The 10,971-nt window shown below is 35.7% G+C and overlaps 2 protein-coding genes across 2 annotated transcripts; one reads left to right on the top strand and one right to left on the bottom strand.

Moving 5' to 3' along the window:
• Nucleotides 1-696: 696 nt before the first annotated feature.
• Nucleotides 697-3,120, bottom strand: LOC141714854 (uncharacterized). The gene has a single exon (XM_074518349.1). The coding sequence runs from the start codon at nt 3,118-3,120 to the stop codon at nt 697-699; it is 2,424 nt and encodes an 807-aa protein (XP_074374450.1).
• Nucleotides 3,121-8,761: 5,641 nt separating this feature from the next.
• On the top strand, nt 8,762-10,741 carry LOC141710982 (cytochrome P450 CYP736A12-like). The gene is made up of 2 exons (XM_074513451.1): nt 8,762-9,630; nt 9,703-10,741. The coding sequence occupies exons 1-2, from the start codon at nt 8,893-8,895 to the stop codon at nt 10,528-10,530; spliced, it is 1,566 nt and encodes a 521-aa protein (XP_074369552.1). The 5' UTR covers nt 8,762-8,892; the 3' UTR covers nt 10,531-10,741.
• The last annotated feature ends 230 nt before the right edge of the window (nt 10,742-10,971 follow it).

Genomic DNA, 10,971 nt, shown 5'->3' with positions numbered 1-10,971 from the left:
GACATTATCAACTCCAATAATACGTCGCTTACCTTGAAGAACAATTGACCACCTCACATCAGCCGGGTCTCGAATATAAAAAAATTATTTGACCTGTGTTGCAAGTATAAATGGATCGTCCTCATGACCAAACCGATTGAAGTCAACCAAAGTGAAACCTGACTCATCCACTCGAACACCACGACGGATATCAAACTATTTACATTTAAATAGTGCAACTTTGAAATCTTTGTAATCAATCTCCCAGATTTCCTCAATCACCCCATAATAAGACTTTTTTACATCTCGTGATGCAATGGAATTGCCTCTTTCAAATTCTGTTGAAAAAGCTTCTACAGATATTCCACTATTTTGCACGGTGCTCTTATTATCCATATGTTGTATGTAGAAACTGTACCCATTTACATCATATCCTTGGAAAGAACTCAGTGGCATGTTTGGGCCATAAGCTAACCACTTCAGAGTATTGGAAACTGTTGAAGGACTTTTTGAATATTGAGACATCACTCGATCTTTAAACCATTTCACAAAAGATCGATTATGTACATTTGTAACCCACTTGCCACCTTTAGAGGGATTCTTTCGTCGAATCTCCAGTATGTGCTCTTGTAAGTAAGGATTAACTTCTGTCATGTGTTGTAGAACAAAGAGATGGGCTCTATCAAGCATTTCAGCACCGGGAGTGATCATTTTATGTCATACTATACCCTGACCATCAAGTCTACCTTCATGACGAGATCTCGGAATTCCAACTGGATCGGTAGATGCTAGATAGTCCGTGCAAAATTCAATAGTCTCTTCAACCGAATACCCTTCAACTATGCTTGCTTCAGGATGACACCGATTTCTCACATATGCTTTTAAAATGCACAGAAACTTCTCGAAAGGATACATTTGACGCACATACAAAGGACCACAAATTTTTATCTCTCTCACAAGATGAGTCACTAAATACACCATAATGTCGAAGAATGAATATAGGAAATACATTTCAAATTCACAAAGTGTGACTATAATATCAGCTTGCAATTTATCCAAAGCCAAGGGATCGATGACCTTGCTACATATAGCATTAAAGAAGAAGCACAATTTCGTGATAACCACTCTCACGTGCCTCGACAATATGCCTCGAATTGCAACCGGTAGAAGATGTTGCATTAGCACGTGACAATCATGTGACTTCAAACCTAGAAGCTTCAAGTCTTTCATTGAGACGAGGTTTTTTGGATTTGAGGAATATCCAGATGGAACTTTGACACTTGATAAACACTCACAAAAGCTTATTTTCTCTTTCCTGGACAAAGTGTAACAAGCGGGAGGTAGATACGAACGTTTACCAGATTGTTGTGGTGCTAACTCAGCTCGTACACCCAGCTCTTGCAAGTCTAGCCTGGCTTTCATCCCATCCTTCATCTTACCAGCTATATTCAATAGTGTCCCAATAATGTTTTCACAAACATTTTTTTCAATATGCATAAAGTCAAGGCAATGTCTCACTTGCAAGTGTTCCCAATATGGTAGATCCCAAAATATAGATCTTTTCTTCCAAATACTATTCGGAGTTGGCTTTTTATACAGCTTCCCAAGAACAACATCAATGTCTTTAACTCGTTCAAAGACCTCCTTCCCGGTTAAAGGAAAACGAGCCACTCGAGTCTCGATAGTCCCATCAAAATCGTTTTTCCTCTTACGATAAGGGTGAGTAAGTGGAAGAAACGTGCGATAACCCATATATACATTTTTTTTGCAGTTCTTCAGACGAAGATCAATCGTAACATCTTCACAAATCGGACATGCTTTAGCTTCTTTAATCGTGTAACCTGAGAGGTTACCATAGCCGGGAAAGTCACTTATAGTGCAGAAGATCATAGCACGAAAATTGAAATATATCTGACTGTATGCATCATATATCTTCTCACCTTGATCCCACAATAACTTTAAATCCTCAATAAGTGGTTGAAGATAAACATCTATATTATTTCCAGCTTCTTTAGGACCAGGGATTAACAATGTCAACATGATGTACTTACGCTTCATGCATAGCCAAGGAGGCAAGTTATATATCTTTAGAAGAACCGGCCAAGTACTATGTGTAGAGCTTAGAGTGCGATACGGATTCATGCCGTCTGCACAAAGCCCTAGTCGTAGATTTCTAACTTCTCCTCCAAATTCTGGGAATTTACCATCAATGGTTCTCCATTGCGGAGAGTCAGCCGGGTGTCGGAGCATTCCATCTGATTTTCTCCCTTCCACGTGCCACCTTACAAGCTTTGCATCATTGGAATTTGCAAAGAGACGTCTGAATCGTTCCACTATGGGTAAGTAGCGCAACACCTTGACAGGAGGCCTCTTGTCATTAATAGAAGAATTATTTCCATCCCGCTTATATCGGGAGGCTCCACACTTTGGACATGTGTGTAAATGTTCATGCTCCTTACGAAAGAGAACACAATCATTTGGACAAGCATGTATCTTCTTTACATTCATACCCATTGGACACAATATCTTCTTCGCCTCGTATGTGGAAGTGGGAAGCTCATTTTTTGCAGGAAGCATTTCTGCTAAAAGTTTGAGCATTTCAGTGAAACTCTTGTCACTCCAACCATTTTTTAATTTGAGTTTACACAACTTCAAGGTTGTTGATAACCTAGTAAATTGAACATTGCACCCATGATAGAGAGGTTTTTTAGAATCATCAACCAAGTTCTCCAGAACTTCTGGTTGGTGCACTAGGATTTCTTCAACATCTTGGATCATCTCTTCAACCCTATCATTTTCAGCATCATCTTCTTTATTACGAGGCATACTGTCTCCATAACTTTCATAAATTTTGCTAGAAATCTCAGTCTTGCTAGTGTGTATTTCCTCCCCATGCCAAATCCACTTAGTATAATCTTCCATGAAACCACGGTGAAATAAATGCTCACGAACAGTGTCAATATTAGGATACTTTTTCAGATTATAACAATCACGACATGGACATGTGATCCTGTCTTCTTTTCTATGTTCGATCTGTTTCTTCTTTAGATTTTCTACCGCACATGCAATGAACTCATTAACACCATTAACATAGGCATATGAGACCCGTGGTATTTTATACATCCACGTGAGATGATCCATGTTCTCTTTCTATCAAAAATGAATGGAAGAAGTTCAGATTATATTAAATTAATTTTGTAGCAGATTTTATATTAACATTGTATGCAGGGATTTAGGGGGAGCTGTTAATTCTCCTAAATAGGTTATAATCATAAAAAATGGGGAGAATGATACTCCTTTCATTTTGATGAGCATAAACAGCAAGAACAACAAGCTATTTGCTTCATATTTCTATATAAAATAGCATATTGGTTTCTGTTATGTTAACAATTACAGGACAAAGTAGCGTGCTGATTGTAATGTTTCAGATTCATTTTAGCGTGCTGATTGTACCTGACCGATGCAGCCTGGCAAGAAAACTAATATGCAGAACTTAACAGAAATCACCCATTTACAAGCATATATAATAAACCTATCTAGTTTCAGAAGAGAAAACAAATCGCTCCTGCAAACCATACCTGAACAAGGATATACCAGCCAGTTAAAATTTCCAAAGCCTTGAGAGATAAATTATTGGGACCTACAAGATGTTGTCTTCTTTTAACAAAGTGCTCCTGCAAACCATAACAGAGTTTGAGAACCAGTTTGCAGAATTTTAATTGGCAGCACGACTCAATTTTAAAGAGATAATCGCAAACAAGCTTGAATGATGAATGTGCTGAAACCAATATGGACAAATTATTGGTCACAAAGCTATAAACAACTATTGTATATCAGCAACCTAGTGTTTATTTTAACTGTTCTCATTTCCTTTGTAAATTAGCAGTTAGAGATTTAGATCGGGAAAGTAAGTGATAAATAAAGATGCTAAAATGTTTTACGTTTCCAAATTGCACAGTAGAAGTTTCTCAACTTTTTTCTTGATGAGTATGTTTGACCTGATCATGATGTAATCTATAAATTAGAGAAAACTCTTACATTCGACCTATAAAACGAAATGACACAGAGGAAATAGTGAAGCAGCAGCAGAAGCCGTTAGACTCAGCAACTATAATGAATTTCAAGTGTTCAAACATTAATTGAAGGATGAGCACAAATATTTACATTACGTTATTGAGAACAAACAAACAAAGCAGGTAATTAACGGTTGCGCACAGAGCTCGATTTTCACATTCTACACAAGTAAACTGAATTTCTATAATATCAAGTCAATTATTTATGTTTCAATTACAATGAAGTCAACGAACACATCTTCGGAAAAAACACGAAATGATCAGAGTCACTTTGTAAATTAAACTTATCTGAATCTAAAATCAACTGATACAATCAATCAATCAAATTATAATAAATTAAAACTCAAGAACATAAACATAAAGTAAATGATGTATGCTGGATAAATTCAATCGAAACAAAGCATATTCTGAAATTTACAGATTCATATACACATGTGTATATATATGTATGTATGTATATAGCAAATAGAAACTGTGAAAGCAAGTTGGTGGATTACCTTTGTGAAGATGCTTAAGCAGCACCCTCTTCGATTGTTTAAGCAGCAGCAGCCAAAACCCCACAATCGAAACCCAATCGATTCCCCTTTCTCAGAGCCAACAATCGAACCCTAGAATTGGAAGAAAAATTTTAGTAGCAGGAGATGAAAGGTTTAAAGTGGAATAGTAGCAGGAGATGAACACCCGCGTATGTTAACCCGCGTTTGTTTTTAATTTTTTTTTAATTATTTCTTCTTACGTCAGTCAAAAAGAAAACCGACACTGTATATTATCTTAATAGCGTCGGCTAAAAAAAGACCGACACAATAGCAAAACAAACAGCGTCGGTCGTTTGACCAACCGACACAGAAGACCAAACTAGCGACGACATTCAACTTGACCGACGCTATTCTAACTCTGCAGCGTCGGTTAATTGAAACGACCGACGCCTTTAGCTTCGAAAAATAGAAAAATGCGTCGGTTCTCTATTTAACCGACGCATTAGGCAGTAAATAGTGTTGGTTCTCTATTCAACCGACACTATAGGTGCGACTCCTAAAGTGTCTTCCGTACTAGTGGAACTTGTGGAGTGTATTTTTTTAGTATTGCGATCTAATGGCTCTGATTATTTGATGCAGAAGATCCGACGGTCGTGATAGAAAGGGATAACCAAAATGGGGGTTAACCAAACTACAAATTATACCCTATTCCGGCTATTATAGTATAGTATAGATAATATCAAATAAAAAACTAATACAAGTAACATGTTGGAACTCAAAATACTTATGTTCTAAACTACTAAGATCCAATATTGTATACTCCATCGGTTCCTTTTCAGTTGTCATATTTGACTTTGTTACGGTTAAAATTACCAAAGTTTGAACTGAAATTTATTAATATTTTATAATTGAACAAAATAAAAAAAAATGACATTATTGGAAAGTATATTTAATCTACTTTCATGCATAATTTTAGTTTTTTATATAATATAAGAGTAATGTTTAGTATTTGGTCAAAAATTGGTCAATTTGAAGTGTGACAAATAAAAAAGGAACAAAAGTATTAAATTAATAACTTTTATTAATGAGCGAAATCTCTTTCTAAGTGCTACTTTGGTTTCAATTATTTTTTGGTTTCACCACCTTTTGATTTCACCTTTTATGATTCATATTATAACTCTAAATGTATTAATTTTATCTTTTTTGATTTCTATATGACTTATAATTGTACATTTATTATTTTTACCCTTTTTTTTGAATTTTTGAAGTCATACTTTTTTATTATTTTTATTGGTTTGAATCCTATTTTTCATTTTGTTTTAAAATAAATAGGTTCATAAATCGGCCCAACTAAATAGTTTCCGAAAAATCTAAACTACGATAAAGTAAATAGGTCATGTGTTTAAATTGGAATATTTTAATTTAGAATTTTTTTAATTTGTCGGTGGAATTCCATTTTAATAAAACGATATAAATATTATAGACACTGTATTTTGATTTTACCCCTAGAAAATAATAAATTTATTCAAATCGTATTATGATTACAATTCTATTTCCGTACAACTCTAAATTATTTCTTGATAAAGTTCTTGATTTCATCTTTGTAAGGTTACGCCGTATTTTGGTTTCACTCCTAAATTTCTATTCAGATAGAGTTCTATGTTAATTTTTAACAAAATATATTGTTGGAATCATATTATAATTACGATATTTCTATATTCCGTAGAATTCTTTTTTACTTTTATTAAAAGAATAAAATTGAATTCCTTTTATGTCTTTTCGGACAACAGAGACATAATAACATTGACTTTGTTATTCTATTAAGATTTAACTTAATGAAAACTACATATAATTATAAAAGAAAAATTAGAATAATAGTACAATTTTATTTATTATGTATTTTAATTATTAAATTAAATTATATAATTATTATTTAATATTAATATTTTGATGTCGACGTATCCTGTTGGAGTTGCTCTTGGACGCGGAACTAAAAACAGTTATTACCAATAATGAACCCACAACCTAAAACCTCTGATCTTACGGTTATTTATAGGTTAGGTCACCTAATCAACTTGTTAGAAACCTATTAATAGGGCTGTTAACAAATAGAGTTGTTCGTGAACAAGCTCGAGCACGGCTCGTTAAGAGCTCGTTCGGCTCGGCTTGTTAACGAACTCGAGTTCGACCTCGAATAGACCTATGTGTTCGTTAAACAAAACGAGCTCCATCCGAGTTTTGGGTTGTTCGGCTAGAGCTCGCTCAGCTTGAACTCGCTGTTTAAAATTCGAAAAAATTATAATATATCATGAATATTTTTAGTCATGAATTGGTGTTTCAAATTTTAAAAAAAAAAAAAAAAAATTTGATCGATCCAACCCTATAGATGTCAAGATATATATATTTTAGTGGTATAACCCAAGTTTCAAAAAAAAATTATTTAATAAGTTATTATCACAATCAAATAGCGGTTGACCAAATTTTTTCTAACTCGGTTTTGTTCGTTTATGTTCGCGAACCAGCTCGTGTTCAGCTCGTTAGTTAACGAGTTGAGCTCGAACACAATTTATGTTTGATAAGAAAGCTCGGCTAGGTTCTTCAGGAAAAAAAACTCGATTCTTTTCGATCAAAACTCGGCTCGGTTAGGTTCGTGAACAAACTTAAGTATGAATTTGTTTAGTGGAATTAGTGAAAGAACCGAAAAAATACAATTTGAACACTTGATTATCACCTATTCTTTAGGTTGGTTACTTGTCAATGACTATGTTTTCTTACCCAAAAAACCTAACATCCGGGCTTCACTTTCTTTGCAGCTTCCATGCATCATATCAGTTTTGTTCATTGTAAATAGTTAGGTTTTCGGTATTCTTTAGCACATTTCATAATATTTTTCTTTGTGTTATCCCTAATCATCCAATGTCAAGTTCTTCGCTAGAAAAAGGACAACCAGCCAAGTTTTAAAAGTCAGTAGCATCATAGTTATGTAGCGATTGCTCGTGTCTTATTAGTGTCTGGATTTAGAGTTCACCTCATCTATATTTTGTTTCTGCGCTTACTGCTGATTATTGACGTTTAGACCCCTCTAATTTGAGTGAGCATGTATGTCCTTTCATTTGATCGAAGGAAAGTACAAATTTCTTTATTGACAGTGAAAGAAGGCGTAATGACCTTGAACCTTAAGATTTGTACTAATATACCCATATTCATGTGGTTTAAAATGTTTGTTTTTGTCTCTAAAATACTGAAAACGTACATTTTAAATCCTGGACCGCCCGGTTTGTACCGGATTTTTTGCTCAGTCCGATTTTTTTATCCGGTCCAAAGTTAAAAATGTAGGTTTTCATACTTTATGGGCAAAAAGAATATTTTGAAATCACATGACAGATGATCATATTGGTGCAAAACTTGATATTTAAAAGGTGATTAACCCGTGAAAGAATGACAAATATAACATGTTTTAAGACGGAACAAACTAAAATATTCCCTCCGTCCCTTCCAATTGTTTACATTTCTGAGGAAGTGTCTGGCACGCATTTTAAGGTGCATAAAAAATATAGTTATGTAATTTATTTTTACAATTTTCTTTTTCTGAATAAAAGTTAACTATTTTAATTTTTATTCAGAAAAACAAAATTGTAAAAAAAAATTACAGAATTATACGTAATATGCACCTTAAAATACGTGTCGAACACTCTCTAAAAAATGTAAACAATTGAAAGGGACGGAGGGAGTAACATTTATGCTAACAAGGTGCCAAGTTACGTAATGGCATGACACCCCTCTTGTCACCCTACATCGGAGATGTTCTCATGAGCGATGTTTAGCGGCTCAATTCTGCAATTATAAAATGTGTATTATCCCCACCACTATCTCATGTGAGTTGAAGAACACCATCTTCTGTTTTACCCGATTAAGCTTCTCAGTTGTTTGATATAGCCATGACTCATGAGGATTGGCATTTGCCTCCTGCAAGGTGAATTCCATACACTTGCTGGTTTTATGATATCCAACATGTGTATATAGTACGGTCCAAATACGTCGACTATATATGCATATCCTCCTTCAAAGTTCAAATACAGGGTGATACTCCTCTCAGGTATGTGTAACTTGTTTCAGATACGTGGATACCCAAATTTGAAATGCGTATTCTAGACTACTTCGACTTCAAATGTGTATTCAATTTGATATTGTTGGCCCCTTAATTCAGAAAGTCGGCTTAATTACTTGTATTTGGAAAAACAGATAATTTTGGCCTTAACCCAAAGATCATTAAATTTTGTCCTGGATCGGTAGACATTTTTTTATCCCTACTAAACTACTTGAATTCTGGCACAGGCTCTGCGACTGCATGTATATATAAATATATGGCTCCCTTTCTTTCACAAGAAACATTCGTTCTCTTCACAATGTCTCCCGCCGATTTTTTTATTGTTTTGCTACTCTTTGGGGCTTTGTTTTGCTTCATCCGCCTCTGTCCCTCCATCTCCTCCACGATCCATAAAACCTCACAAAAGCGACCACCCGGTCCTCTTGGTTTACCACTTATCGGTCACCTACACATGTTAGGAGAACTCCCCCACCGTACTCTTAACAAGCTGTCTCAAGTTTATGGTCCCATAATGTCCCTTCGCCTTGGCTCTGTCCCAACAATTATCGTCTCTTCTCCAGCTGCTGCTGAGCTCTTCTTGAAGACCCATGACACTGTTTTTGCAAGCCGTCCTAGATCACAGGCCAGTGACTACTTGTGGTATGGCACTAAAGCAATGGCATTCACTGAAAACGGTGCCTATTGGCGGAGCGTGAGAAAGTTTTGTACGTTGGAGCTTCTCAGTTCCACAAAGATTAACTCCATGGAGGGGCTTAGAAGGGAAGCGCTGCTGGTGCTGGTTGATAAACTAAAAAGAGCTGCAACTACGCATGAGGTTGTGGATGTTAGTGAGGAACTTGCTCATCTGACAGAAGACATGACTTTTAGAATGTTGTTAGGGAAAACCAGAGATGAGAAAGTTGGCCTAAGCCAGGTAATACAGGAGTTGGCTGAGATTGTGGGAGCCTTTAATATTGCGGATTATGTACCATTTTTAGGGGCACTTGATCTCCAGGTATTTCTTTAATAAATATTTATTATGTACCATTTTTAGGAGCCTTATAACAACAATTATTTCTTTGATTAGGGATTCACTCGGCGGCTCAGAGTAATAGGCAAGACAGCAGACAACATTTTGGAAGCTATCGTTGATGATCATATACAAGCTGCTAACAAAAGCAATGCAAAGCTTGATCGGGATTTTGTAGATGTTATTTTATCTTTAGAAAACAATTTGACAGGTATTCATGGGCATTTAGCGCAGAACATTGATCGATCAAGTATCAAAGCAATTATATTAGACATGATTTTTGGAGCTATTGATACCTCCCAAACTGCAATAGAATGGATCATGTCGGAACTTATACGACATCCAAGAGTAATGAAACTAGTTCAACAAGAGATTAGAAATGTCATCGGAGACTATGAATTTGTGGAGGAATCACATCTGTCCAAATTAGATTACTTAGACATGGTAGTCAAGGAAAGCATGAGACTACATCCAGTAGGCCCCCTATTAATTCCTCGCGAGTCGTTGGAGGACATAGTAATAGATGGATATTACATAAAAAAGGATTCGCGCATTATTGTCAATACTTGGAGCATTGGACGAGATCCTAGAATTTGGTCTGAAAATGTTGAAGAATTTCTGCCTGAGAGATTTATAGGCAGTAACATAGATCTGCGGGGAAAAAGCTTTGAACTAATGCCATTTGGTTCAGGACGCAGAGGCTGTCCAGCCATGTACTTGGGACAAATTAACATTAAATTAGTGGTAGCACAGTTGGTACACAGCTTCAACTGGGAGCTACCTTTTGGCATGTCACCCGAAGAACTTGATATGGATGAAGCTTTTGGTTTGACAATGCCAAGAGCAAAGCATCTTCTTGCCACTCCCAGTCTTCGCCATGGATAAATTTCGCACTCTTGAAGACATCAACATGTTTGTCGTATGTTTTTAAGTTAAATCATTACAGGTGCTTTGTTTAGGCATTTTTAGTTTAAGTCCCGTCAATCGTTTATAGTTGATTTAAGCTGAAATGTGGTGTTGATGAAATGTATACTCATGATCTGTAACTAGCCAGCATTTTGTACACATAAATTTTCTGGAAAACTGATTTACTTGATAGAAATTCTTATCTGCTTAAAAATTTACATAGAGCTAATATATGACAAGACAGCATGGCAGGATAACTGCAAGAAGAATTGTGTTTCTCCAATCTCCAGGGGAAAAAACAAAGCTCCCAAAAATCGGAGAGAAAGGAGACAATCTGGTCATACGAATAACTCAAGGCTCCTTTGCTTCTGATGCGCACTGCAACTAGGGTTGTTCACGAACCGAGTCAAGTCGAGTTTT

This window comes from Apium graveolens, chromosome 3 (genome assembly GCF_009905375.1).
Source record: "Apium graveolens cultivar Ventura chromosome 3, ASM990537v1, whole genome shotgun sequence".
Taxonomy (NCBI): Eukaryota; Viridiplantae; Streptophyta; class Magnoliopsida; order Apiales; family Apiaceae; genus Apium; species Apium graveolens.
This window is presented reverse-complemented; position numbering and strand designations above follow the sequence as displayed.

Coding starts and splice junctions, on each gene's coding strand:
- LOC141714854 (XM_074518349.1), bottom strand. CDS start 3,120: ATGGATCATCTCACGTGGATGTATAAAATACCACGGGTCTCATATGCC.
- LOC141710982 (XM_074513451.1), top strand. CDS start 8,893: ATGGCTCCCTTTCTTTCACAAGAAACATTCGTTCTCTTCACAATGTCT. Junction 9,631..9,702: donor TAGGGGCACTTGATCTCCAG/GTATTTCTTTAA, acceptor TTCTTTGATTAG/GGATTCACTCGGCGGCTCAG.